Below are 27982 nucleotides of genomic sequence, written 5' to 3' on the forward strand. Positions count from 1 at the left end.
CAGGTCCCCGTAGGACTGACCGGGACCCACCGGGACTGACCGGGACCCACCGGGACTGACCGGGACCCACCGGGACCCACCGGAATCCACCGAGTGGCGCCGCCATGTGCGACGTGGCGGGTGACTGTGGTGGGTGCGGAACGGACGCGGAGACGCCGCGGCGCCGCCGCGCACCGGGAGACAGGTATGAGTCCGGTCTGGTCCGGGAATGGACCGCTGGGGACGCTCCCGGTACCCCCCGGTATTCCGCCGAGCATCCCCCCGGTGCTGCCTCCGGTACATCCCCAATGCGCCCGTCCCGATACCCCCAATGATGCCGCCCCGGTGTCCCCCCGGTACTGTCCCCAGTGTGTCATCTGGATCCCCCGGGGCTGCCTCTGATGTCCCCCGGTGACCCCGGGGCTGCTCCCGGTATCTCTCCGGTACTCCCCAGCGCCATCTCCGATTCCCCGCTGCCGGTATCCCCCTGATATCTGTCAGTGTTACCGCCGGTATCCCCCGGTAACATCGCGGGTATCGCTGGTGCTGCCCGGGGACCGGGACCGCCTCCCCTCCCGGTGCCGGGGGTCGGGTCGCGGTGTCCCCGGTGACCGGCCGTGTCCCCGCAGCCGCCCCCGGACCTGCATGAAGTGCGGGCAGGGCACGGCCGCCCTCGTCATCCGCGTCGGGGACCCGTTCTGCCGGTGAGGGACCGGGTGGGGACAGCGGGATGGGGACACCAGAAATGGGGGCTTTGAGTCTCTGAGAACGAGGGTTGTGAACTTGGGGACATCAGGGATCGGGGACGTTTGTTCTCAGGGAGAGCAAATGTGGAGTGTCTGGAGCATTGGGATTGTCGGGGTGGGGACACTGGATCTCTGGGACTTCAAGGTTTGGGGACTTTGGGTGTCTGGGACAAACAAGGTTTGGGGACATTGAGTCTTGAGGACATCGGGGAGGGGGGACGGTGATGTCTGGGGACGTGGCTCATGGGGATGATTATCGGGGATGGCGGGGCCTGAGCACGTTGTTCTCTGGGTCATTGGTGTCGGGGACATCGAGGGGACTTTGGGCTGTGGGGTCTGGGGGTGTGGGCACAGGCCGTGGCTCAGGAGTCCCCGTGTCCCCGTGTCCCCAGCGCCTGCTTCCGCGAGTACTTCGTGCACAAGTTCCGTGCCATGCTGGGCAAGAACCGCGTCATCTTCCCAGGAGAGAAGGTACCGGGAGGGGGGACCCGGACAGGGCACCCGGGGGTGGCACCAAGCCCCGGTGACTGTCCCCACTGTCCCCGCAGGTGCTGCTGGCAGTGTCAGGGGGCCCAGCCTCCAGCGCCATGGTCCGGCAGGTGCAGGAGGTGAGAGTGGGGACTCAGGGGGGCTTGGGGGACGCAGGGCTCGTTCCCCCTCACCCCACACCTCACCCCACACCTCACCCCACTCCTCTGCCAGGGGCTCAGCAGGGAGGCAGCCAAGAGGCTCCGCTTCATCCCCAGCCTCGTCTACGTTGAGGGTGAGGGAGCCACGCTGCTGCTCCGTGTCCACTTGCCCATTCCCAACCCATCCCTGCTCCGTGTCCAGCTGCCTGTTCCCAACCCATCTCTGCTCCGTGTCCAGCTGCCTGTTCCCAACCCATCTCTGCTCCGTGTCCACTTGCCCATTCCAAACCCATCCCTGCTCCGTGTCCAGCTGCCTGTTCCCAACCCATCTCTGCTCCGTGTCCACCTGCCCATTCCCAAGCCATTCCCTGTCCCACTGTCTGTTCCCTGCCCTATTCCCAGCCCCACTGTCCATTCTCTACCCTGTTCCCAGCCCCACTCCCTGCCCCATTACCGACTCCCAGCAGTGTGCCCTGCACTGTGCCAGGAATGGGGCTGGGAATGTGACCACAGCCCTGGCACTGTCCCCTCACCTTCCAGAGGGAGCCGTGCGCAGGCAGAGCCCGGAGCAGCGGGAGCAGACCCTGGCCCAGATGGAGACCCTGCTGCAGGCCACCGGCTTCCCCTACCACGTGATCCACCTGGAGGAGGTACTGGGGTGACATGGGGACAGGGGCTGAGGCAGGGCCACCACTCAGACACCCCCAACCTCCCCCTGCATCCCTCTCTGCCCCGCAGGCGCTGGAGCTGCCCCAGTCCATCTTACAGCCGGGACCGGAGCGCACCAGCACAGTCAGCCCTTCCTACAAGGAGGCTGTGGACAGCTTCATCCAGCAGCAGCGGCAGGACGGGGACGGTGGCACCTCTCAGCCTGGTCACAGCACCCAGGACAGGCCAGCAGGGCCCCCGGCCACCCCCCGCCTGCCGGACGCTGCCCGGAGCCGGGAGCTGCTGCGCGGCTTCGAGGCCGCGGGGACGGCGACGGCGCGGGAGGAGCTGCTGGAGATGCTGCGGTGAGGGGCCGGCCCTGCCCGGTGCCGGTGCCAGGGGGGCAGGGTGGCTCTGACCCGCGGCCACCTCGTCCCCAGGACCCACCTGATCGTGCAGACGGCCCGGGACAGGGGCTACGCCAAGGTGATGACGGGCGAGAGCCTCACGCGCGTGGCCGTCAAGCTCCTCACCAACCTCTCCCTGGGGCGTGGCGCCTTCCTCGCCGTGGACACGGTGAGCTGGGGACAGCACCCGGGCCCAAGGGGTGACACCACGCCATGGGGACGTGGCTTGGGGATGGCACAGTCCCCTGGCAGCCCTGCGCCCACAGGGCTTCACGGACCAGCGCCACGGTGACGTGATGGTGGTGAGACCCATGCGGGACTACACGGCCAAGGAGATCGCCTTCTACAACCTCTTCTTCAGCGTCCCCACCGTCACCGTGCCGCCCCTCTTCACCAAGGTAGGGGGGTCCCGGGGTGGGGAGCCCACGCTCCGTGTCCCCATGGCAGGGACAGGACACCCCAGTCCTGCCCTGCCCTCCCTGTTGGTTCCCACAGCACCGGGAGAAGCCCAGCATCCATCAGCTGGTCGAACACTTCCTGCTGGGGCTGCAGGAGGAGTTCCCCTCCACCATCAGCACCGTGTACCGGTATGGGGGGTCCTGTGGGGGCACTGGGGGTGTGGGGGGATTGGGGTGCACCCACAACCCCCGTTTTGGCTGCAGGACAGGGGAGAAGCTGAGCCCAGAGCCGGCCAAGGCCAGCAGTGAGTCCCAGCGCTGCCTCCTCTGCCTCTGTGGCCTGGACATCGAAGGGGGTGAGTGAGGGGGGACACTGGGGGGCTCGGGGGGTTTGGGGAGCAGCCGTGCACCCCTCAGTGACCCCCTGGCTCTTACAGAGGAGGAGTTGGCTCTGGAGCCCACGCTGATCTTGGAGGAGCCAGCAGCAGGGTGAGCACATGGGCTGGGGACATTCCAGGATGCCACACCTGCTCCCAGGCCACCACAGTGGCACCGCTGAGTGTCCCCGTCCTCGTCCCTGTCCCACAGGGTGGAGAGCAAAGCTGCCTACATCCCCCTGCTGTGCTACAGCTGCCGCCTCACCTTCAAGGAGCTGGTGAGGCTTTGGGGTGCAGGGGGTGGTTCTGGGGGTGATGGGGGTGCCCAGGCTCAGAGCCCCTCTCGTGCAGGGTCCCCTGGACACGCTGCCACCCTACGTGCGCGCCGAGGGCCAGCGCAGGCTCCGCAGGTACTGGGGGTGGGGGCCCCTCCCCACCTGCTCGGCCCCCAAGGCCGTATCCATCCAGTGTCCGTCCCTTGCAGAGCTGAGATGGAGCAGAACCAGGAGAACCAGGAGTCCAGCAAGAGCTGAAGGGGTTGGGGACAGCGGGGGACACTCCTCCATCCCACTGTGGCACTGCTGGGGCAGGTGCCACTCCTCAGGCATACCCCAGAGGTTGGTGAGGACTCCTGGCACCCAGGCAGCTGCTTTTATAGCCCCCTTCTGTCGCAGCCAAGGGCAGGGAGAGCCCCCACACCCCGTTTATTGGGGGCTTGGGTGCAGGGCCCTGGTCCCCTCCACCTCCCTGCCCCAGCTGCCTGTCAGCCAGGGGGCCTCAAGTTTGTTTTATTTGCTATCTGTATAAATAAACCATTTGAATTAATAAAAAAAATAAAACAAACCCGAAGTCACAAGTGTCTAAAGTCCAACTGGGGCTGCCAGACCCCCTCAAACGTGGGGGGCCACAACCCCAGACCCCCATCCTGGAGCTGGCGGGGAGGGTGGCTATTGCTTGAGTGCAACCTGGTTCTGGAGCAGGGCTGGGGCCGGCAGGGAGGGGCACAGGCTGGCTCTTCACCCCCATCCCCACCTGGCAGTCAGGGGTGCCCAGTGGGTCAGGGGGCCACCTCCTGTCCCCCTCCCCGGGAAGGCACAACGTGGTCTGTGCAGGTCGGACGGCTTCAAAGCAACGTAAGAAAAACATCCAGAAAAACATCCTCCCTCCGAGGGAGCGCCCAGAACCCCACATCCCACTGCCTCCCGGGCCGGGATGCAGCCCCAGCTGGGGGTGCTGGTTAAGGCATTGGCGGTGATGTCCCTGTCAGGGGCAGGGCTGGAGCCCCTTCCCCTTAGTTCCTCTCCCGTGTCCATTTGATCATGGTCTCGGGCGAGCGGTAGAGGAAGATGAGCTTGGCGTAGAGCTCCTCCTCCAGCTCCAGCTCGCCCGTCTCGCGCACCAGGAAGATGTCCTGGCACAGCTTCAGGATGCGATCCACGCAGGGCAGCTCCTCGAACATGATGGAGTGGGAGATCTCGCTGAAGAAGCCCCGCACGAACTTGCCGATCACCAGCACGATGGACACGTAGAGCCCCATGATCCTGCAAGGGGGGCAGATCCTGGATCCCTGGATCCACCAGCAATGCCCTTGGGATCCCCCACACCCCGGCACCCTCCACCTACCCGTAGCCGGCCAGGAAGCCCAGGCTGGGAGGGCTGACTTTGTCGTTGAAGATGATCATGGGGAGGGTGTTGCCCTCGTGGGGTGGAGCGTCCTTCAGCCTCAGCACCCACCACTCCACAAAGTGCTGGCCCTGGCCAGAGCCCCTGCGCTCCTGTTTCAGCCACACCTCCACGTCCAGGTAGCTCTCCACGTCATCTGGAGAGGGTGACACCGTCAGGGCACAGCACAGTGGCTGCTGAGCTTTAAGGATGACTTTTCTGGGGGGAGTGACACAGTGGGACTCACGTCCTCAGTGCCTGCAGGCGCTGGCACCATCTGGTGTGCTCCCAGCGCTGATTTTTTAGGGAGGGACACACTGGGACTCGTGTATTCCCTTTTTTCAGAGAGGTGGCACCCAGTGCTGATTTTTTAGAGAGGGACACACTGGGACTCGTGTCCTCCCTTTTTTCAGAGAGGTGGCACCCAGTGCTGGTTCTCTTGTAGGGGACATGTTAGAACCTACCTGGCAGCAGCTGCTTGACAGGTTCAGCTTCGAGGCCAGTGGGCGCCCGGATGTATTTGGGGAAGAGCTTGGGCAATACCCTGCAGGAAAGTGATGGTGGGGTTACACCAGGAGTGATGGTGGGGTTACACCATCCCCCAGAGCACAGGGGTCCAGTCACGCCCTCAGGGGACACTCACACGGGCTCATCCCTGGTGCCATCCAGCATCTGGGCCAGCTCCAGCCGCTGCGGCGCGCCGGCCTCCAGGTCAGTGTTGTGTTTGCCGTAGGCGTTCTCCACTGTGCCCCCCTTGCTCAGGTCCCTGCGGGCAGGAGAGGCTCAGCGTGGGCAGGGGGGCGCAGGCAGCGCTGGCTCCCCCTGGCCGTGCCCGAGGTACCTCTGGAAGATCCAGGTGAGGTGCAGGGTGATGGCAGAGGAGCTGTTCCGCAGCTCCTGCTGCATCTGCTTGCGGCTGGGGGGGCTGATGGTCCAGAGCGCGCCCGAGCTGCCCTCGATGCGCGCGGTCACGATGTCCTCCATGCCGTACGAGGTGATGAACTGCATGGCCACCTGCCACCGGGGGGGGGACAGGGCTCAGCCCCTGCCCTGGGGGCTCTGCCAGCACCCACCCAGGCAGCCAGCAGGGATTTTTTGGGGTGGGGGAAGGGATTTACCGGCTCTGTCTCAAACTCTTCGGTGAGTTCGGTGTAGTCCTCGTAGGTGAAGGGTTGGATGTACTGCTGCTGGGAGCTCGTGCTGAACAGAGGCTGGGGGGACAGGGGGACATCAGGCGGGCAGGGCACCCTGGTGTCCCCTCTGGGCACCCCAACACCCACGCCCACATCCTCACCTCGTACCCCCCTAGCTTGAGGATGACGGTGACATCGACAGGGTGGTTGACAACGCCCACCACGGAGCGCACCAGGGACATGAAGAGCAGCGGGAACCAGATGATGCCCACGAGGAAGAGGATGATGAGGCCGCCCATGCCGTACTTCACCACCTTCTTCTTCTTCTGCCCCTTGGGCTGGGGGTATTTCTGGGGTGGGGGGGAGACAGCACACGGTGTGGGGTGTGCTCAGGGGGACCCCAAAAAACCCCAGCAGGGGTTTAGTGGAGGACCCTTCCTGGCACAGGGGCTGTACCTTCTCAGCCTCCCGGCTGCACTTGATGATGAAGATGTTGGCGTAGATGTCCTCCACGCACATCCAGTTGGAGAGGGACAGCGTGGTGTCCGTCCACACCCAGTCCATGATGGCCCGCAGCTCCACCAGGAAGGGCACGAGGCGGAACCTGGGGGCACACGGGGACAGGGCAGTGGTACGGCACCCTCGGGGTGCCCACGGCTCCCTGTGGCCCCGTGCCGTACCCCTGGAACAGGAAGAGGTTGACGTGGTTGTATTTCTTGGTGAGGAAGTTGCCCAGGATGCGGGTGGGGTAGCCACAGCGGATCTGGTAGGCCGACAGTCCAAAGTAGATGCACTTCACGAAGTACCACAGCTGCACCACCGTGTTCTGGCGGAACAACCTGCGGGAGGGACGTGTCACTCTTCGGCCAGCCTGGGCCACCGCGCGGGCTCGGTGACACCAAGGTGCCACGCAAGGACCGTGCCATGCCACGGCAAGGAATCCTTGGGGATGCACCTTTGGGTGACGGCCGGCAGGATGAAGAACATCCAGCAGTGGATGCCGAAGACCAGGAAGACGTGGAAGATGAGCTTGCATACCACGGTCTTGCGGAGGTAGAGCGCGCGGTCGATGATCATGGTGCTGAACTGGAAGAGCACCATGACCAGGAAAATCTCCGGCACTTGGTTATCCGACAGCGAGGAGGTGATGTCGGTGGCCGCCGTGTATTTCTGGGGTGCAGGAGAGGTCAGGATGGGGCCCAGCCTCACCCCATGGTGCAGGCAGGACAGTCAGACCCTGTGGGACTCCCTGCTCACCCCAAAGGCCCAGAAGCCGAAGATGATGATGATGAAGTCGACCACGTCAGCCACGAACATGTAGGCGTAGACGTCGGTGGCTACATGGCTCTGTGTGTCCAGGATGTCCTTGAAGAACTTGCGCACTGGCTGGTACATGTTATGTGCCCTGCAAGGACAGGGGACACAGGGGACACAGGGGACGGGTGACTGGGACTGCACCCCACAGCCCCCACCCCAACCAGCAGCACCACGACTCACATGGTGAGGAAGAAGCCCTTGACCCGCAAGCCGATCTCCTTCAGCTTCTTCTGAGTGCGAGTCTCTTCTAAGGCTTCCTCCTCCTCTCCCTCCTCCTCCTCCTCCTCGCCCCCTTGAAGTGAGGCACAGCGTGGGTGACAGCCAGGGCCCTGCAGGGCCACATCCTGCCTGACCCCAGCACCCTGGGAGTGCCAGCCTTGGCAAGAGGGTTGGGAACTGGTGCTCACCTTCCGCCGGAATAATCTCCATGGTCTTCCTCCCCTGCTTCCTCCTGAGGCGGAGCCGCGTGGCCCTGGTCCCCTCTTCCTGCTCCACGGACTCTCCCTCCAGCTCCAGCTCCAGCTCCGACCCCGTGGCCGCTTCCAGTGCTCCCTGCTGGGCTGGAGCCTCCGACCCCTCCTCGGCCACCGCCGGCAGCGGGGACTCGGCTTCCTCCAGCTTCTCCTCCCCGTCTTTGCTCTCCTGCTTCTCCGCCGCCGTCTCCTCCCGGTCCCACAGCCCATAGGACTGTGGAGGGACACGGTCAGAGCCCCCACACATCTCACTCCCCCATCCTGCAGCATCAGCTCCCACCAGTGCTGGTGGAAAACCACGGCAGAGCCACCCAGCACCCACTGGGTTCTGCCCGGAGCCCCCAGGAGCAGCTCCAGCTCCCCTCAAATGCCCACTCACAGTGCCCAGGGCTCACCAGCAGCAGGGAGCGATGGAAGAAGAGGGCCAGGAGCTGCAGGAGGTCGTACTTGAGGTAATGGGTGGACTTCTCCATGCCCAGGATGCGTGGTGGGAAGAAGGGCTTGCCCTCATAGCGCAGCAGGGTGATGTGGCCATTCCAGGGGAAGAACCCAAACTGGAAGAGGTATTTCACCACCACCATGATCTGCGGGGACGCTGGGGTCAGTGGGGTGGCAGCGGGGGCCAGGTGGCATCGTCCCTTCGCTGGCCACCCCCTGCCCACCTCAGTGAAGACGATGGCAGTCACCCAGAAGCGCTTGGAGGGCCGGGGGATGGAAAGCATGGCCCAGAGGAAGATGAGGATGGGCAGGAAGAGGGTGACAACGGAGGCGGTGACCATGTTGTTGAGGATGATGACGAAGTAACAGAGCAGCTCGGAGTGGGCGGTCACGTAGCGGTACCCGGCCAGCAGCAGCTTCAGGAACCGGTTGTGGGATTGGTCAAACTGCTCCGACTCCTCCAGCTCACAGACAGAGAACCTCCTGCGGGTGCAGGGCTGGGGTGAGCCCCCCTGCCACCCCTGTCCTGCTGTCCCCACACCCCGTTGTCCCCACATCCACCTGCTGCTGAGGAGCTCGCTGGCAGTCCGCCTGCGCGGCTGGGGCACGGCCACCAAATGCTGAGCTTCAACCACGTCCTCCAGGCTCGTCAGCAGCTCCTGGCTGCCGGAAGAAGGGGGAGCTCTTAGGACGACACAGGGTCAGGGCTGAGCCCCTGCCCCACTGGGGCACTGCCAGCGGCCCCTCGGGGGTCTCTATGCACCTGCCTGGAAGTGTGGCTTTGGGAATCTGCAGCCAGGGGGACGGCCAGGCTCAGCCTCTGCTGGAATTGCTCTGGCGGCAGGTTGTACAGCTCATGCGGAAAGTCCTTGCCAATCTCCTCTCCCTGTGGCAGGCAGGGCATCAGTGCCACCGTGGGCTGCCACCCCCCGTGCCCCGGTGTCCCCCGGGCTCACCCTGGCCAGCCGCTGTGCCATGATGCATCTCTCGAGGCGCAGGACTTGGGACATGTCCGTGTGCTCCCGTGTCCAGGCGTCCAGCCACTGCGTCAGCCCGTCCACCAGCGCCTGGCACAGCAGCCACAGGAACCTCAGCGTGTTCAGTGCCCGCTGCAAGACGTTGCTCCGCTCTGCCAGGGCAAAAAGAGGGGTGGAGGGTCCACTCGTGCCCACTCAGACCTCCCCAGCCTCCCCCTGCACTGCAGTCCTGCTGCCCACCTACCAGAAACTTCTGTGTTCTGTTCCTCCCAGCCTTCAGCCTCCCCAGCAGCCTCCGCCTCTCTCCTTGTGCCATCCTCTGCAAAGATCAGCCCCCAGGGGAGGATGAACATCATTTCTGGGGCTCTCCCATCCACCACCCCATCCCCTGTCCCTCCACATCCACCTTAAAAATCAGGGTGGGCACCAAAAAAGCTGCACAGCTTGTGCCCAACCCCATTGTAGCCACCAGAGTCCCCACACACACTGGGAGTGCCCTGCCAGGGCCCACAGTGGACACCAGGCAGAGCTATGTCCCCTCCTGTCCCCTCCAGCCCTATTTTGGGGTGTCACACCCACCTGCAGCGCTCTCGGTGCCGGGTGGCTGCGGCTGCTCGCGCTGCTCCTGCTGCCGCAGCACCGTCCTGGTGTTGGTCACCCAGGCCTGGTAGGCGAGCTGGAGGGGGACAGGAGCCATCAGCACCCTGGGGACACTGCCAGCCCTCGGCTGCTCTGCAGCCCCCCAGCCCTGCTCACCTGGAAGGCGCTCGGCCTCTCCGGCCGCACCTCCTCCTGCACCTCGTCCTCCTCCTCGCTGTCCGACTCGAAGAGGAAGTACTCCCCGGAATGCAGCACTGCCGGGGGGCACAGGGTGTCACAGCACAGCCAGGGCCACGGCAGGGCTGTCACACCCCAGGCTGGCCCCCTGCCATCTCCCAGGCTCTGCCTGGCACCGAGGACACCCATGGGGTGTCCAACAACTCAACTGCCACGTCCCCAAAGCAGCGTCCCTCCAGCGCCAGCGTTCGGAGGTGACCGACGTCAGTGACCCCAAACCCAGCCTGGCACCCCCAGTCCAACACCCCATTAGTGCTGGGGAGCAGAGAAGCCATGGTTAGTGCCCTGCGGCTGAGCCTGGGGACAGGGGACATGCAGGGTGTCACCCTGGCCAAGCAGTGCCACCAGCGCCCCTGCGGGTGTCAGCGGTCCTAGCAGGGGGACCCGTCACACCCCGTGCCGGGGCTGTACCTGTGGCATGGTCCACCCACGGCCGCTGCCACCGCTCCCTGTGCCGGGAGGAGTCTGCTGGGCCACCGGGCGCTGTGGGATGGCAGAGGGGGCTGAGGACGGCCACACCCAGGGCACCCACCCCGCCCTGGGGGCACTCAGGGTGGGAGGGGTCACCACAGTGCTCCACGGGGCTCCACCAGCATGGGCGTCGGCGATGGGTCACAGAGCCAGCCGTGTGTCCGGAGAGGGGTTAGGGACACAGGAGGGACCCCCTGGAGAGGGGTTGGGGACACAGGAGGGACTCCCTGGAGAGGGGTTGGGGACACAGGAGGGACTCCCTGGCTCTCACCTGATCCAGGCCCTTCCTGCTCTGGGCCGGTGCTGCGGGGCAGGTGCTCCTGGCGGTACTTCTGCTGCTTGGCTCGGATCCGCTCCATCCTGGAGGCAGAGGATGCTGCAGTGCCCGCTCCCCCAGGGGTGCCCATACACAGGGAGAGGGTCCCAGTGCCCTCAAAACCCACTCACTGCCGCTTCAGCTGGTCCAGCGACCTCTTCTCGGATCGCCGGTGCAAGCGCAGCCTCTTTGTGATGGTGGCCTTGAACAGAGCCACACCCCTGGGGGACAGGGGAGGGTCATGGGGGGCCCCAGCAGCCACGGGGACCCTCCAGGACTCCAATCCCACCTGGAAGGCTGCAGGGCAGAGGCTTGGAGATCCCACATGACGTGCAAGTAGTAGGAGCTGATGAAGATGCGGCGCTGCAGCAGGAGGAAGAAGAAGCAGATGCTGTCCCAAATGATGCCGGCCTCCTCCACGGGCAGCGTGCAGTCGTGGTCCTTGTGCATCTCCTTGGCTGGCAGGCAGAGGTGCAGGCAGGTCAGGCAGCAGCCCAAACCCGCAGCCCCCACACCCCCAGATCGCCCCCAGACCACCAACTCACGGTTGTAGTAGCCCTTGACGGTGCAGACGAGGCTGAAGAGCTGGATCACCCCGCAGAATTTGTTCTGCATTTGCCGCACGAAGACGCAGGACAGGAGCTGCGGGCAGAGAGGGCGCAGAGGTGGCTCTGCCAGCGCCCCCGGGGACGCCCGGGGCGGCGCGAGGAGGAGCATGCGGAGCACCACGCACCGACAGCATGTTCTTGCAGACGATGACGGCGATGTTGTAGAGGATGAGGCAGTCCCAGAGCGCCAGGCGGGCGCGGGCCGGCTTGCGCAGCATGGCGGTGCCCGAGAGCAGCAGGTAGAAGCAGGCCAGCAGGTAGCCCAGGCCGAAGAGGCTGATGCGGTTGGCGCCGGTGATGAAAACCACCACGAGGATGACCCAGAAGAGGTAGCGGAACACCACCACCTTTGCCATGTCCAGGTAGCACCTGCGGAGCAGGGGCCGTGTCCCTTCCCAGCACCCACCCCCAGCACGGTCCCAGTCCCCACACCGGCCCTGTCATGGGGGACAAAGGGATTTGTCCCCGTTTATGGCACAAAGCCTCTGAGGGTCCTGCACCGTCACCAGAGGTGTCCTGGACCACCTCATTTCCTTCCAGAAGAGCCTCAGGGAGTTGCTGCTCCAGCCATCAGGGGTGTCATGTCCAAAGGGACCCTGGCCCAAAGGGGTTTCCATCCCATTCTAGAGGATCCCAGCCCAGCAGGTCCCATCCCAGGGGATCTGCCATCCAAGGGTGGGATCTCATCTTGTCCCTCCCCCAAAGGGTCCCATCCCAGGGGAGGAACCCATCTTGTCCATACCCCAAAGTCTGGCATGCCAAGGTTGGAATTCCAAGGGTGGGATTCCACTGTGTCCACACCCCAAGGGGTCCCATCCTGCCCATATCCCCAGGGACCCCATCCCACAGGAGTGCCCCCTTCACCGCCCACAGGAGATCCCATTCCCGTGGCCCCAGCCCCTGCCAGGGGCACCCACTTGCAGTAGATGAAGTTTGGGGTGGGGTTGTCGTGCTCCTGCTCCCGGTCGAGCCGGTCCAAGTTGTCCCCGGCCGCCTGCAGCCACGGCTGGGAGCGCTCGGCCTCGAACACGCGCCACTGCTGGGCCGCGCAGAGCAGCAGCAGGAAATCATCTGAGGGGACACGGCTCAGCCCGGGCCACAGGGCTCCCCGAAACGCTGGTACCCCCCAGACCCTTCCCCGAGGCGTGGGGCATCCCAGGACACTCCTGCCCAGCATGGAGAGCTCATTAATTCCCTCTCCCAGGGCCCCACCTCCTCCTAACCAAGTGTGAGTCTCCCCAGGCCCCTCCTTTTCCCAAAAGAGGGTGGGAATACAATTAAGTTCCCCCAAAAAGGGGTGGGGTTTGCCATGACTCCTTCTCCAACGGGGTGTGTGTGATGTAAGCTCTACCTCCAGTGGACTGGGGCTCTTGAAGCTCCTCCACCCCTCCTGCCTGTCCTTCCTCCTCTTGGAGGCAGGATGGGACCCCAGCAATGGCTGGGGAGGTCCCAGAGGTTGGGGGACAGGGGCTGGAATAGGGTGACAGGGCACCCTGTGGGCACAGAGGTGCCAGGGGCTGGAGCAGGGGGCCAGAGGACTGCCATGGTCTGTGTCACCTCATGAGCAGGGCACTGCCAGGGGCTGGAGCAGGGGGACAGGGCACCCCATGGTCTGTGTCACCTCATGAGCAGGGCACTGCCGGGGGCTGGAGAAGGGGGACAGGGCACCACACAGGCAGGGGGCTACTCACTGATGAGGTTGGTGGATTTGGGAGCCTGGAAGAAGTCGGGCAGGAAGAGCCACTTGATGAGTGCCGAGTTGAGGGGAATGGTATTGCTCCAGCGCCACGGATAGTCTGGGGGGCAGGGGGCACAATCAGAGCCAGCCCCCTCCTCCAGGACAGGCAAACAGTGCCCCACAGCAAGGCGGGGTCCCCCTGTGCCCCTTACCCATGCAGAGGGCGGGCGGCATCCCCAGGCACAGCAGGTACTGGTAGAGGAAGAAGACGACGAGGAAGAGGCAGTACTTGGGCCAGAGGCGGGCGATGGCCGCGCGCCGCCGCTGCGTCAGCATCACCACCAGCCAGCAGCCGTGCACGAGCACCAGGAAGTTCATCCGCTGCCCGATCACGTTCACCATCATCAGGAAGCAGATCTGGGGGCGCAGGGGGGGCGCAGGGCTCAGCACCGGGACGCTGTGAGCGCTGGGACCCCCCCAACACACACACACAACGCCCCTGCTCCCACCTCCAGGCCAAACTTGTAGTAGAAGTAGTTGATGAAGTATTTGGCGCAGCTGACGAAGCCGAGGTCGAGGTGGTGGCAGGTGATGTCCTCGAAGATGGTCTCGGTGACGGGGGCCAGCAGCTGGTGCTGCTTGCGGTGGTACTGCTGGCGCCGGTACACCACGGCCTCGAACACCAGCAGCAGCAGCACCCGCAGGTGGTTCTGGGGGAACGGGGGATGCTCAGCACCACGCTGTGAAGCCAAGGATCCCCCCCAGGCGGTCCCCACAGTATCCCCACGCCCACCTTGACGTATCCCCAGTGGGGGAAGCCCTTCCGGATGCCAAACCAGTTGGCAGGGTCCACGGGGCCGCGGTACAGCGTGGAGTTGCCCAGCTCCTCTGGGGTCAGGTTGGTGGTGTTGGGTAGGGGCTGCAAAGGGAAGCACCAGGGGATGGGTCAGCGCCCCTCGGTCCCCCAGACCCCCCCTGCAGCCAGGGAGCCCCCCAAGAACCGGCCCCGCCGGGCACACCTGGGTGCAGTTGCTGAGGTACTCGTGGGGGTCCACGACCTCGAGCTGGTAGAGCATCTTGCAGACGATGATGATGCAGGTCCAGACGGTGGAGAGGCACGAGGCCATGGGGCGGAAGCGGCAGTAGGGCATGGCCAAGGCCCACAGCAGCACCAGCAAGAAATTCATCAGCGAGACCTGGGGCGGAGGCCGTGTCAGCACCTCGGGGGGCCCGGCTGAGCCCCCCAACCCCGCAGCCCCAGGGTACCTCCTCCAGGGCCACCCAGACGGTGTAGATAGCCACCATCTTGAGGATGTGGAGCTCCAGCAGGCGCCTCACAAAGACCTCCCCGCGTGTCACCATGTCCGAGAAGGTCCGGCCCAGCACGACCAGGCGCTCCAGCACCAGCCCCCATTTGTTGGAGTCTGTGAGACAGGGATCCTCATGGACACCCCTGCAGCCTCCCTGGCTCTGAGGACACCCCAACCCATCTCCTGTGTCCTCCCTGGCTCTGAGGACACCCCAACGCATTCCCACACCTGGAGAACAACCCAACCCATCCCCGCAACCTCCAGCCTCTTCCTGGCTCAGAGGGCATCCCAATCCACCCCTGTAACCTTCCAGACTTGGAGGAGACTCCAATAAATCCCTGCACTACCCTGGTCCCACCCCGGCTTTCAGGACACCCCAATTTACCCCCACGCCCTTCCAGACCCTTCTTGGCTCAGAGGACACCCCAATCCCTACCCTGAAAGTCTCTTCCAGGTTTGGAGGGTGCCTCAATCCATCTCCACACCCTCCCACACTTGGCTATCAACCCAAATCCCACCTCCCTACCCTCCCAGGTCCCTCCTGGCTTGGAGGACACCCCATCCCATCCCAGGCATCCCCCACCCCTGTCCTGTACCCAGGGACTCGCTGTCGGAGTCTCCGGACCCGGCGCTCTCGGCAGCGGCCGCGTCCCGCAGCAGGCGGCTCCCGTGCAGCTCCTCGGACCTGAGGGAAGGGGGGCTCAGGGCAGGCACGGGGGGCTCGGGGGACAGGGGGCTCACCCAGCACTGGGTGCTACCTGGGGATGTGGCAGGGGGCTGGAGAGGGCGGGCGGATGCGCTGCAGGTCAGTGATGAGCATGAAGGGCTCATGGAAGTAGTGGAGCTGGAGGATGCAGGCCAGCAGGAAGAACCCCGTCACGAGGATGCTGGAGAAGAGCTTGGAGACGCTGAACTTCTCCAGGCCTAGGTCCCTCACCCTGCATGAGGAGAGGAGGGTCAGCACGGGGTCTCATCCATCCCACCCCAAACAGGCACCGAGCACCAAACCTGCTCCGTGCCTCGGTTTCCCCATGTGCAACCCAGCCCTTGGCCATGCCCTGGTGCCAGCAGGGAGCCCACAGTGGGCAGGGGACACTCACTGCTGATCAGTGAGGCCTGTCACGTTCCTCCAGTAAACGGGGAAGTCCTCGAACTGGTAGGTGTAGATGGCGATGAGCACCAGCATGGTGTAGGCCACCACCAGCCACCAAAACGCCTTGAGCACCTTGCGCCACAGGCTGTAGTACACCTGCAGGGACAGGGACATCAGCACGGCCACCCTGGGGATGGCACCGGCCCCCAGGGGTCCCCAGCCCCTCTACCTGGAACAGGATGACGCAGAGGAGGAAGAGGAGCATGTAGACGATCTTGTAGATGACGAGGCGGCCGGTGAAGGTCACCACGATGAACATCACGGCGCAGACGCAGATCCAGAACTTGGCGAAGAAATTCCGCACCACCTCCCCCAGCTTCTGCAGCACATCCCGCATCTGGCTGGTGTCTGTGGGGCACGGGGGGGCTGCAGGAGCTGGGCGGGGGCGCTGGGGTCCCCCCACCACAGCCGTGGGGTGCTCAGTGTGGGTGACACCAGGAGCCCTCACCTGTATCGGTGACAGACACCTCCAGCAGCGGCGAGGCCGGCGCCCTCCTCGCCAGCACCCGCTCCGTGACGAAGCGCCGCAGCAGCATCCAGAAGGTGAGGGTGAGCAGGAGCTGTGGGGACAGGGGGTGAGCAGGGACAGCGGGGACAGCAGGGACAGGGCAGGGACAGCGCCGCGCTCACCTTGGCCCCCAGAGCCAGGCAGGGGTACTTGGGGTGCACCAGCCCCAGCTGGCGCAGCTGCATGAAGCCGATGTGGGTGGGCAGCTCGGGGTGCAGCTCCATGGCCCACACGTACTGCAGGCCGCACAGGGCGACGCCATAGAGCACCAGGAAGGGCGAGCACAGCATGGCGAAGTGCCGGCGGCTCCGCACCGTCCAGATCAGGCACGACCACAGCAGCAGCACGAAGGTCAGCCAGCTGTGGTAGCTGATGCTCCACACCTGCGGGCAGGGAGGGTGAGGGCTGGGCCTGGGAGGTGCCACCCGGTGTCCGTGTCCCCTCCCCACGGCCGTGTCCCCTCCCCACGGCCGTGTCCCCTCCCCACGGCCCCCCACCAGCTCTTTACCATCATGGCAATGAGGGCTGACACGTAGCTCTGCTTCATGAGGACGTGGCTCACGGTGTGCAGGGGCATCCACGCCACCGGACGCCTCCTGCCTGGCATGGGGAGGGGAAGCGTGAGGCTGCAGGCAGGGTTTGGGGAGGGGGAGCACCAGGCACCCCCGGGCTGCAGGCAGGGTTTGGGGAGGGGGAGCACCAGGCACACCCCCAGGCTGCAGGCAGGGGTTGGGGAGGGCTGGGGTCAGGCTTACGTGCTGAGTTCAAGACGTGGACGGTGCAGTTCTCGTTGCTGGCGCTCGGCTTCGCGGCGTTGGGGGACAGCATGGGCTGAGGGCAGAGAGGGATCAGAGCCCACCCTGGCACCCTCATCCCGCACCCATTCCCGGCACAGCCCCTCTGAACCCACCTTGGTGTCCTCAGTCACGCAGGGAGATTCCTTGGGCCAGCTCTCCAGCTCCACCAGGTCCCTCGGGCTCAGCCGTGCCGGTGCCGCCCTCTGTGAGGGGCAGGAGCCAGCTCAGGGCACCCACTGCCACCACCGGGGAGCAGGGCCATGCCCCAGCCCCCTGCCAAGGCACCCCGCACTGTGGGCACCCCACTGCCCCCACCTCCCCTCGCGCCATGGCCGGGGCAGTCACAGCCAGGCACACACTGTCACCGCTGCCACCAGCGGGGTGTGGCTCAGCCCTGCAGCCCCTCACCTTGGCCTCCCGCCAGCGCAGCTTCACCAGGGTGGCCATGGTGTAGTAGAGCAGGAGCAGGACGCCAGGGTTGGCGTAGACAGGCCAGGGGTGGCTGGTGTTGAGGTCCAGGGTGTTGGGATGGGAGCAGTTGTGGTACAGGATGATGTCGTTGAAGCCAAACACGCTGTGGGGACAGGGGAGGTGGCATTAACCCCCCAGGCAGGACCAGGAGCCAGGGTGCCACCCTGTGCTGGCACCAGAGGGATGCTCTGGCTGCCCTCCCCGGGGTGGGACAGGGCAGCTCAGCCAGCACCTCAGGAGGACCCTGGGCACAACTCCCACCCCACGGACTCACCGTGCCCAGATGGTGGAGGGCTCGAAGAGCCCCTGGACGAAGGGGGTCTGGTAGGCATAGAGGCACAGCAGGTGGCAGGCGCTGTAGATGCCGACGAGGACACAGAGGACATTGAAGGCCTGCTGGCTGCTGGGGAGGTGACAGGCCCACCACGTGCACAGCCCCACGAAGAGCAGGAAGTAGACGCTGGAGGAGGCGGAGGGCAGGGTGATCCCTGGGGAGCAGCGCCCCATGGGCGGTCAGTGCACAGCCCGGCAGCCCCCCGGACTGACAGCATCCCACTGCACTGAGAGCATCCCCCCAGACTGAGAGCATCCCACTGGAGCCAGCATTCCTCCTCAGAGCGAGCATCCCTTCCCCATGGACCAAGTTTTCCACCTTGGACCAAGCATCTCCTTCCTCTTGGTCCAAGCTTTCCCCCTTGGACTCTAAACCTGTCCTCAGACCATGCATTGCTCCTGCTTGGAACGAGCATCCCCTCCTTCCCCAGACCAAGCATCTCTTCCTCCACAGATAAAGCATTTGACCCTTGGAGTGAGCAGTTCTCCCCCTGGATTGAGATTCCTCCCTTGGCTTGAACATTCTCCCCCCTCAGACCAAGCATCCCTCCCTCCACACACTGAGCCTTCTCCTTTGGATGGAAAATCCTCCCCCCATGGGCCAAGCACGCTTTCCCTCGGACAGAGCATCACAGCCACCCTGGACTGAGTGTCCCCACTTTGGCCCGAGCATTCCCCCAAGCAGCACAGCCCCCTGATCCCCCCAGCTCAGCCCGTGCCCCCCACACCCCGTGCCCACCTGCCAAGGCCAGCAGCAGGATGGCCAGGCCCTTGCCAGCCTCCCAGAGCAGCCAGTGAGCCTTGTCCCGCAGGCGGCTCCTCAGCCGCGTGTGCCCGTGGGCCGCGTGCCGGTGCCGCCCCACATCCTTCTCTTCCCTCTGCCGGGTAAACCACGCTGCCGTGAGCTGAGCCCGGGCAGCTCCTGGCCGTGCCTCAGTTTCCCCATGCCGGGGAGGGCAGGGGTGGCCGGCCAGGCGGGCACAGTGCCCGGCACCTGGCCGTGTTTATCTCGGCAGCCGCCCGGAAAGCGCCTCCAGAGGGGCGGTGTTTTCCTTGGCTCCGGGCTCCCAGCACTGAGCTGGTTTCCAGGCTGCCTCCCGGGCTCACGGCACAGGCACCCACACCGGCCGCCGCTCCGGTTACAGCCCGGCACGGCAGCCCGGGGTGCTGGGGAGCCCCCAAAGCGGGGCTGGGGCTGCCACTGGGGCTGTGTCTGCCTGGGTGACCCCTGTGCCACAAGCACGGTGTCCCTGTGACTTGCTGGCACTGCCAGGAGGGGCTGGCACAGCACAGCATGGCACAGCACCCACCCTGCACCAGCGAGCTCGAGCTGGGGGCCAGCACCCCATAACTGCCCACCCCACTGTCCTGCTTGTTTGCCACCGTCCCTGTGGCAATGCCAGAGCAAACACGGGCACTCCTCCATGGCTGAGTCACCCTGAGCTGTGTGACAATGACCCAGCCCTCCAGCCTGGCCACAACTGCCCCAGACTGGGTCCCTGACCACAGTGGATGTCCCCATGCCAAGCCCCAGGCTGTGCCCAGGGAAGGGACAGGGACCAGCCACAGGGACAGGGACCCAGTGGGACGTGCATGGTGGGATGTCCCCACAGCAGTGGGGGTGGCTCTCACCCCCTCAGGGGACTCCAGGGGCTCGGGTTTCCTTCGGGAGGCGGCACGGCCACGGCCGAGGCGGCAGCACAGGCACAAGGACAGGGACGAGACCAGCAGGATGCCAACGTCGGGTGCCACGAGCCGCACGGCGTTGGGAATGTCACTCAAGTCCAGCCTGGGGGGAGAGCGGGGCAGGGCAGGGCTCAGGGGTGACCCCCAGGCACTGCCAGCCCCCAGCCCCACACGTCAGGGTGCCCTTACCTGGTGACCCCAATGTGCCGAGCAAGGATCTCCCAGGAGCTGCCTGTGGGAAGGAGGGGGGCACTGAGGGGGGCAGGCTCTGAGCACCCCTCCACCATGGGGAGAACATTCCCATCCATGGGAGTGCAGGATGCGCTCTGTGCCCAGGGCACCCAGCAGACACCCTGGCATGGCACAGGATGCCCCCAGAGCTGGCACGTGGCTGGGACCCTGCAGAGCCTCAGCAGCCCCCCAGCAGCAGCAGGATGGGTCCCACACATCACCAGCTTGAGGGTGCAGCCCCAGGGCTGTGGGTGGGTGGGTGAGGGTGGGCACGGGCACCCCCTACTCACAGTTGGGCCCCAGCAGCTGGTCCAGGATGGGCAGTGTGTAGAGGCATATCTGGAAAACCAGGTGGGCGAGGAGGAAGAGGATGCTGGTCCCCAGCAGAGCTTTGAGGATGCGGCTGGTGTGACCTGTGAGACACGGGCAGAGCTGGCACCCAGCATCCAGTACACAGTAACCCCAGCAGGCACCCTGCACCCTCAGGCAGAGCTGGGAAGGGGGCACTGTGCCCAGGGACTGCAGGGTCGGGATGCCACCAGAGCTTTGCCCTCACTGTTCACCCAGCACAGCCCAGTTCACCCCAGAGCCAAAGCTCAGGAGCACCCTCCATGTCCCTGCAGCACCCACCTGGCACCTCCCTGGCCCTGCTGGACCACACCAGGGTGCAGTCAGCACCCCCATCCCTGCTGCAACCTCCATGGGAGGGCTCCAGGGGTCTCCCCCGACTCCAAACCCCATCAGCCCTTCCACCAGCTGCAGCCGTGCCCCCTTCCCACCCGGCTCCCGGGCCCTGTGCCCGTTTTCCTGGCCGGGGTGGGGTGGGCAGCGAGCCCACCACAGCTGCGAGCCGGCCTGGGGGCGGCCCCGGGCCAGCAGCTTTCCCTCGCTTGTTTTTTCCTATAAATCCCCACAAAGGCTCTCGGCAGCGCCGGACCCGGGGCCGTGCGAGCCCATGAAATATTCACAGGGTAAAGCTTTTAGCCGTGGCCGTGCCAGGTGCCGGGAGTGGGGTCAGAGCCGGGCACAGGGGGGCTACGGGCACCTGCCCTGGTGTGGGCGATCCCTGCGGCCACCCCAGTGGCCCGGGCAGGGTGGAGGGGCTGCTGGTGGTGTGCCCACACAGCCCAGCCCGTAGGGTTTTGGTTAATGAGGCTCCAAAGTGGCCGTGCTGGAGCAGGAGGGCTATTAATAGCCCCGCTGGGCTATAATTAACAGAGAGAGGCTCCGCACGGAGCCGCGCTGCCCCGCCGGGGTGAAACCGCAGCGGAGGTGCCTGCGGGAGGGGGGTGGCGGCTGCCCTGCTGCCCACCCCACCTGGCCCAGCCCTGCACCCCCAGGTGAGCCCCTTACCTGCGGTGATGCGTGGGGAGGGCCCCGGGAACCAGGGCAGGAGCAGCAGGAAGAGCAGGTACACCAGGGAGAGGACGTTGTAGCGGAACAGGGAGGCTGGGGACAGAGGGACAGGGTTAGTGACAGGGGTGTGGCACAGGGAGGGCTCACAGCTGCACCCCCACACCATGAGGATCCCCCAAAAGAGAGACACCCCAAAATGTCAGGGGGTACTGGGGTCCTGGGGTGATGCCAGGTAGGACAAGGGGGTCAAGCCCCCAAAAAGTGCAGTTAGAAAGAGGTACAGAGGCAGCACCTCAGGCTGTGCCACTCCTGGTGACCCACACGGGTGACAAGGAGAAGAGGGGACACCAGAGGTCCCAGACACACGGGGTGACAGGGAAAGAAGAGCCATGAGAAAAATCTGCCACGTTTCCAAATCATTCCCACAAAGTCAGGCTGAGCATTGCAGCAACCCCCACGGCCAGGCTGGGACCCCCACCCGTGACCCCTCCAGGGCTGGCACAGCACCTGCCCCCAGCCCTGCTCTGGGTGTGCCACCGGCTCAGCACCTTCCCCCCTGCTTATTTTTAGATCTAAATTACAGCTTGTTGTACAGAGGCACAAAACTACCGGAGGGGCCGGGCTGAGGCAGCGCCCCGCAGGGCTGCGACCCACGGGGACAGGGACAGGAATGGGGACAGGAATGGGGACAGGGACGTGAGGGGGCAGCTGCCACCCCGGCTGGGGACACAGCGTTCCTGTCACTTCACTGATAGTGACAGACACCAGCACATGCACGGGCAGGAGCTGGGGATGGACAGCACCACCGAGACACCCCCGGGATGAGCTGGAGATGGGGGAATGAGCTTTGCCACTGTGCCCTGCTCCAGGCAGCCCCAGGACATCCCCCATCCCCTCTGCTGCAGACCAGAGGGACACAAAATCCCTCTGGGACAGCCCAGGGAGGGGACAGCCACAGGGAAGCGCTGTTGGTGACCCTGGCTGGCACAGAGCTGCTCCCCTTGGCACCCCACGTGGGAAGGGGGTGACACGGGGGGCTCGGAGGGCAGCCCTGGCCCCGGGGGACTGGGGGGGTGAGGGGAGCCCGGCAGTGCGCCAGGGACATGCTCAGCACCGCAGCCCGGCACGGCCCTTCCTGTGTTTACCAGGTTTCAGTGGGACAACACATCCTGGGGTGAGGGACAGCGCAGCCGGGGAGGGGACACCTCGCAAGCCCCGGGGACAGCGGGGCACCCTCGGAGGGCGTGGGGTGACAGGAGGGAGCACCCAGGAACGCCCTGGGACACGTCCTGAGCTGGGGTAAAACCAGCGCCAGTCCCCAGCGTGGTCCCCACACGTCCCCAAACACAGCCCGGCCCTGAGCAGGGGCGGGGGGCACCAGGACCGCCACCAGCAGCCACCTCCCCGCGGTGACCCCGGGACGCGTCACCTCCCGCAGCCGCTGCCGAGGGCTCCTGGCTGTTTCGGCAAACCATGATCTCATGGAGCAAATATTCCAGCCGAGAGGAGCCTTCCCGGCACGGGGGCGAGACACTGCTCCGGCTTCCGTGGGAGCCGGACAGGGCCCCTCGGCCACTGGCACCGCTGTGCCCACCCACCCCACTGCCCACCTTGGGGTCACCCAGCCCCACCGTGAGCCCCTGGCACAGCCACAGCCTCGTGCAGGTGGCATCGAGGGCACACGGTGGCACGGCTGGGGGTTCCAATGATTGCTGGCACCGGGGGTCACCCTCATGGTGACCCCATCATTGGGTGCCACCTGCCCCTCTGGCTGGCGGGGCTCACCCCGCACCCCTCGGGCATCACCAGCAAATCCCCCAGAGCTGCTCGGTGCCTTCAAGCGGGATGGAAAAGGAGGGAAAGGAGGTGATGCCAGCCTGGTTTGGGAGCACCCTCGGAGCCCGGCTTGGCACCCACCCGGCTGCAGCGGGGCGTGCCCTGCCTGGCTGCGTGGGTGCTCGTCCTGCACAGTCGGAGGGAACCGGTTCCCCGCAGTGCTGACAGCGGGGAAAGCGCAAGCACAGGGAGAAAAACCAGTTTGGCATGTGGGGAGAGCAAACCCGCCCTCTGAGCAGCCAGCTGGGTGGGTGGGTGAGTGGGTGCAGCACCGTGGCACCCACAGCCCCCTCCCCATGCAAGCAGTGCCCTCACCCACGACACCCTGGGGTGTCTCTGGGCACTCATCTTGTCCCCTAAGTCAGGTATTGTGGGCTGACACCCCAATTCCTGCTGGCCCAGCCCTGTGACAGTCAGGTATCCTGGACTGGCACCCCAGTTCCTGCTGGCCCAGCCCCGTGACCCCGGGAGCAGCTCCCACGCTGCCTGGAGTTCACCACGGCCAGCACCGGCAGCACGTGAAATATTAACGACACTAACGAGTTGGAGGGAGGATAAATTGCAGCGCTGGGGAGCTGGGCGGGATGTGCCGGGGTTCCTCCATGCCAGCATTAATTGAATTTCCCCGTGGGAGGGGACTGGGGTCACTGGGCACCACTGGCAAAGTGGGGGCAGCCAGGAGGAGCCGGCATCGGCGCCTTTCCCAGGGCACAGGGCCGGCGAGAGCGGCTGTGGGACAGGGCTGGGGTCTGGCACAGGCCCCTCCCTGCAAAGCAGGCACCATTCCAGCTTCCAGGATGGATCCATTCCCACCTGCATGGGGAGAGGGGGCTCCCCCGGAGCAGCCCTGCAGCATCGCTCTGCATCCACAGCACCCTTGGCACCGGCGCAGCCGCTGCTCTGCGGGGACCTGCGGCCGCTCAGGATTAATTAGCAGAGCTCTTTAATTCCCTGCCCTGCTCGCTCACACGGGCCCGTTACCTGCTGCCAGAGCCAGGCAGCTCTGCCAAGCTGCCTCCCAGTTCACCAGCCCCACGTGGGGACCCCAGGGACCCTGACAGGTCCCCAAAGTGTCACTTTGCTCCCAGGGCTCGACTCTGCACCTGCTGGCTGCAAACCAGAGGCAGGGTGAGGAACCCAGAGGCCTCATCCCAAAATCCCATCAGTCCCAAAGCAACAAGCCCTTGGGCAAGCAGAACTGGCCACCGGCACATTCCCAGCCCCAGCCTCAGCCCCTCTTTCCAGGAAAGAACAGCCCCACCGGCTCCCCCACCATATCCTGTTTTTGTGGAAAGTTAATCGGGAGCAGCTCCCGACCCTGCTCCCGGGAATGCCGCAGGAGATGCCCCAGGAGGGCTCCGGGCCGGGTGCCAGCGGGTGCCACGGCTGCCAGCCTGCCAAATCCCAGCATCAGCCAGGAGCTCGTGCCACAGGACAGGGAATGCAGCAGCTCAGGGATGAGGGTCAGGGGACACCCAGGATGGCACAGCCCGGGCACAGGCTCAGCTCTGGGACATATGAGGACGCACATTCCCAGATCCACCAACATTCCCAGACCATGGCTGCCATATGGCAGCGCCAAGCGGTGCCCAAACCCTGCTGTGCTCCCCCAAAGGGGACCTGCTGTGACTCTGGGGAGCCCCCCACGGTGTCCCCCTGTCACTGGGGCTGTGGGGGCTCAGTCCTGGGCACCCAGGCCCTGCACCTCCATCCCATCCCCTCCCCCTGTGCCCGGGAGGAAGCAGCACTTATTGCTCTTGGAGACAGCGGTGGCTTTGCTTTTTTTTTTTTTTTTTTTTTTTTTTAATAGTTTTTTTTTTTCCTCCTCTATTTTATTTCCCTCGGTTTTATAAAAAGCACCTGACCGCAGGAGGCAGCTGCTGCAGCCCACGCTGGCACCCAGCTGGGCTCCAGCCCCGCAGCACCCGGGACCCCCAGGGACCCCCAGCACCCAGGCTGGGCAGGGGGGGCTCTGTCCCCACATCTGGAGGTTTGGGGGGCACCGCAGCCCCAGGGAGGGGGTGCCACCCTCACCCATCACTTCTGCCCGAGCACCACAGATCAGCATGGCCACGACTGGCACTGGGGGTGCCCAGCCCCCCTTGTATGGGATGTGCTGTGCCCCCCACAGCGGCTCCAGCACCCCAGAACCCCAGCGGGGAGGATGGAGCCGAGGTGGGGACACAGCCCAGGGCACGGCTGGCACCCCCCCACGGGGCCAGGGCTGTGCCAGCCGTGGGGAGCGGGGGCTGCGTGGGGAGCGGGGGCTGCCCCGAGCCGCGAGTCCCGCGCCTCCACTCGCCCCGAGCTGGCCGGGAGCCCCCCGAGCTGGCCGGGAGCCGCCAGCAAACATCCTCCGGACGTTTGGGGAGAGCCAAATGGCCAGGGAAGGAAGGGCCGCGGGCGGGTCGTGCTCCGGGGCAAATCCTCCCACCCAGGTGCAGTGGGACGAGCCACAACCCGCACCCCCCCCGTGCCTCAGTTTCCCCCGGGTGCCCCTGCGGGACCCCGGGGCACTGCTGAGTCACACCTTCTCTCCAATCAGCCGGAGCAGGACGGAGTCCCCGCCCAAGCGGGGCCCCAAATTTAAACAAGCCACCTACAAGCCCAGCAAGGAGGGGACAGCAAGGCCACCGCTGTCCCCAGCTGTGGGGGGCCGGGGACTCCCAGCATGTCCCGTGCCGGGGCAGGGTGAAGAGTCAAACAAGCCTGGGCACGATTTGGGGCCAAATCAGCACGGTTTGGAGCAGGAGGGCCCCGCGGGAGGCTGCGCCCGGAGGCCACGTGTCGGCCCGGGCACCCATGGGATGCCCCCGGCAGCTCCCGCGCCCCGGGCCGGCGCTGCCCCCGCCCGCAGCCCCTGCCCGCAGCCCCGCTCCCGGGCCGGGTTATAATTAACCTCCTCACATCCTGCGCGATGCTCTGAGTCACTGCCCCAGCAAACCGAAGGAAAAGCAGCTTTTTCAAGAGTCACCGACTTCCTCCTCCAGCGAGGCTTTTTGCCCGGCGCCAGCACCCCGAAACCCAAGCCCGCTTCCCAAAACGGAGCTGCTCAGCCGGACGCGCCCCCCTCGGCTGGGCGCACGTCTCTCTCCCTCTCTCCAGGTGACAATATCCCAAAAGTCATTCTAGGGCTCCCCCAAAGCCCTGCCAGAGCCTCGCGGGGCGCAGGCCCCCCAGCACGGGTGGGGTGAGCCCGGCGTCGGTGGCAAACAGCCCCAGCCCGTGCCCGGCACAAGGAGCCCCTTGAACAATCCTGTTTATAAAGAGGTTTTTCCTTTGCGTCTACGCAAACGCGGCGTGCCCGAGGAGGCTCCGGAGCAGCCGGGCTTCAAAGAGCCGATTCTTGTCCTGCGCGTCCCGGGACACGGGGATTTTCCAGGCCGGGGGCCAGCCGGTTGCCTCGGTGGGTGGCACATCTGCCATCAAAGGGGGGCAGCGCTGGGAACGGGCTGGTGGCACCTTGGGGACCGCAGAGGGGCCGGGGTGGGCGCTGTGCTTGCGGGGATCCACCCGGACATGGAGACACGACGGGTGCCAGCTGCTCCCTGGGCATCGCCCACCCCGGCCCGAGCGACTCCCCCACCTTGCAGCCACAGCAGAACGAGCGTGGTGACACGGCTGTGACCGAAACGGGTCACCCGCACCCCGAACAGCCCCCGGCTGTCGGGGGACAGGGGGGGAAACGCACACGCCCTCCCGCCCCGGAGGAAATCGCAGCGTAACCGCGAGTGGGCTCGGTCACGGGTGGACACGGCGAGATTTAGGGTGCTCCCCGCGGGGAGACCGCACCACCGCCCGTCCCGGCACCGGAGCCAGCGGCGGCTCCTCGGGGGATCCCAGCCCCGGTTCCGGGGTGCAGCGATCCGCTCGCCCCCCGCTCCACGTGCCGGGGGATCCCCGCGGCCACCGCCGGGACAGCCCCGAGGGTCCCCCGAGCCACCCTCCCCACGGGCGGGGGAACCCACCCGTGTCCTCTCTGGGGATCCCCGCGCCCCGCACTCACCGGCGAGCAGGGCGAGCGGCAGCAGCAGCCAGTAGAGCCCGGCGCAGAGCCCCCGCCGGTTCATCCCGCCCGGGGGGGGCCCGGCCCGAGCCGCTCCGAGCCGTTCCGCCCCGCCGGGGCAGGGCAGGCCCCGGTGCCGATGCCGCTGCCCGGTGCCGCGGCGCTCCGAGGCGCTGCCCCCGCCCCGCGCCCGCCGTTTATAAAGCGGCACCGCCCGCCCCCCGCCCGCGGGGCCGGCGCGGCCCCAGCGCCGCCCGCCGGCACCGCGCCCGCCGCCCCGGCACGGGCTGCCCGCGGCTCCCCGCAGCCCCCGGGTTCCGCTTTCTGCCGTCCGGGAAAAAAAAAAAAAAAAAAAAAAAAAAAAAAAGGAAAGAGTGATAAGCAGATGTGTTTCTTGTTTATTTCGCCCGAAAATGAAATAAAGAAGTTGGAGGTAATTTTTGCCGAATGTTTGTTGCTGATACCAGGGCTGAGAACTGCTGCATGGAGTGGGGAGCTCGGGAGTGCTCCCAGCCCTGGGGCTGGTGGGCAGCCCTGGAGCTGGGTGCTGTGTCTCTGGCACTGGGGAATCGTCCCCTGTTCCCAGAGCTGGGTCTGAGATCCCTGGAGCTGGATCCACAGTGCCACGTTCCCAGAGCCCGGTGCCACTGCAGAGCCACATGCAGACCCACGGAACAGGGAGCCCAGCTGTGGGGAGCTGGGGTCACATCTGGAACTGGGCTGAGCTCAGTCCCTCATCCCAGCCCGAATCCCGCTGGGAAGGAGCCAGGCACAGCTGGTGGCACGGGCAGTGTGGCCGGTGACACCTGGCAGCGCTGGTAACCTCCAGCCTCTCACAGGAACCATGGCCCATGAAATTCTCCACATTCCTTGGCTTCCCTGCACTTGTTTTCCCAACACGGATCATAAACTGGCATCCAGCTGGCACACTGCCAGACTGCTCCCCACTCTCCTTTGGGCTCCCTGCAGAATTCCAGGGCCTCTTCTCCCCATCCCAAATGTGCCCCAGCCATCTGGGCACCCCTGCCCACACTGTGACCCCCAAAGCAGGATGGGCCTGATGGCTCCCAAATGTCTGTATCCATGGGTTTGGCAGGCACAGCCCCTTGTGGGAGCATCCTTACCACGGGGACTCAGCTGCATCCACCCTCATCCCTGGGATCCGGAGGGATCTGCTCGTGTAAATTAAACACTCACCATC

At 65.5% G+C, this 27982-nt stretch overlaps 2 protein-coding genes across 3 annotated transcripts; one reads left to right on the top strand and one right to left on the bottom strand.

Moving 5' to 3' along the window:
* The first annotated feature begins 52 nt into the window (after positions 1-52).
* On the top strand, positions 53-4023 carry CTU2 (cytosolic thiouridylase subunit 2). The gene is made up of 15 exons (XM_063411018.1): positions 53-184; positions 609-683; positions 1118-1196; positions 1274-1333; positions 1428-1488; positions 1895-2004; positions 2093-2367; positions 2443-2578; positions 2676-2807; positions 2905-2996; positions 3072-3163; positions 3245-3296; positions 3396-3462; positions 3536-3594; positions 3669-4023. Exons 1-15 carry the CDS (start codon positions 105-107, stop codon positions 3715-3717), a joined length of 1419 nt encoding a protein of 472 aa, XP_063267088.1. The 5' UTR covers positions 53-104; the 3' UTR covers positions 3718-4023.
* On the bottom strand, positions 3958-26975 carry PIEZO1 (piezo type mechanosensitive ion channel component 1 (Er blood group)). 2 transcript variants are annotated; one of them, XM_063411016.1, is made up of 51 exons: positions 26782-26975; positions 20937-21032; positions 19874-19996; positions 19542-19584; positions 19299-19455; positions 18406-18544; positions 17608-17821; positions 17271-17436; positions 16976-17065; positions 16821-16896; positions 16574-16665; positions 16188-16448; positions 16006-16117; positions 15727-15905; positions 15505-15653; positions 15163-15342; positions 15001-15089; positions 14361-14518; positions 14114-14290; positions 13888-14013; positions 13604-13804; positions 13307-13511; positions 13108-13212; positions 12334-12487; positions 11542-11785; positions 11354-11450; positions 11098-11266; positions 10940-11029; positions 10764-10852; positions 10433-10504; positions 9941-10038; positions 9764-9860; positions 9429-9503; positions 9164-9336; positions 8971-9093; positions 8769-8866; positions 8432-8690; positions 8165-8353; positions 7704-7983; positions 7477-7588; positions 7237-7384; positions 6935-7149; positions 6660-6818; positions 6436-6583; positions 6141-6329; positions 5965-6057; positions 5688-5860; positions 5490-5612; positions 5311-5390; positions 4808-5003; positions 3958-4725 (listed from the first exon to the last, which is right to left on the bottom strand). In XM_063411016.1, exons 1-51 carry the CDS (start codon positions 26843-26845, stop codon positions 4476-4478), a joined length of 7395 nt encoding a protein of 2464 aa, XP_063267086.1. In that variant the 5' UTR covers positions 26846-26975; the 3' UTR covers positions 3958-4475. The 2 variants fall into 2 exon arrangements, with proteins under 2 accessions (XP_063267086.1, XP_063267087.1); XM_063411017.1 differs by lacking the exon at positions 10433-10504.
* Between the last annotated feature and the right edge of the window lie 1007 nt (positions 26976-27982).

This window comes from Prinia subflava, chromosome 13 (assembly GCF_021018805.1).
Source record: "Prinia subflava isolate CZ2003 ecotype Zambia chromosome 13, Cam_Psub_1.2, whole genome shotgun sequence".
NCBI classification, from domain to species: Eukaryota; Metazoa; Chordata; class Aves; order Passeriformes; family Cisticolidae; genus Prinia; species Prinia subflava.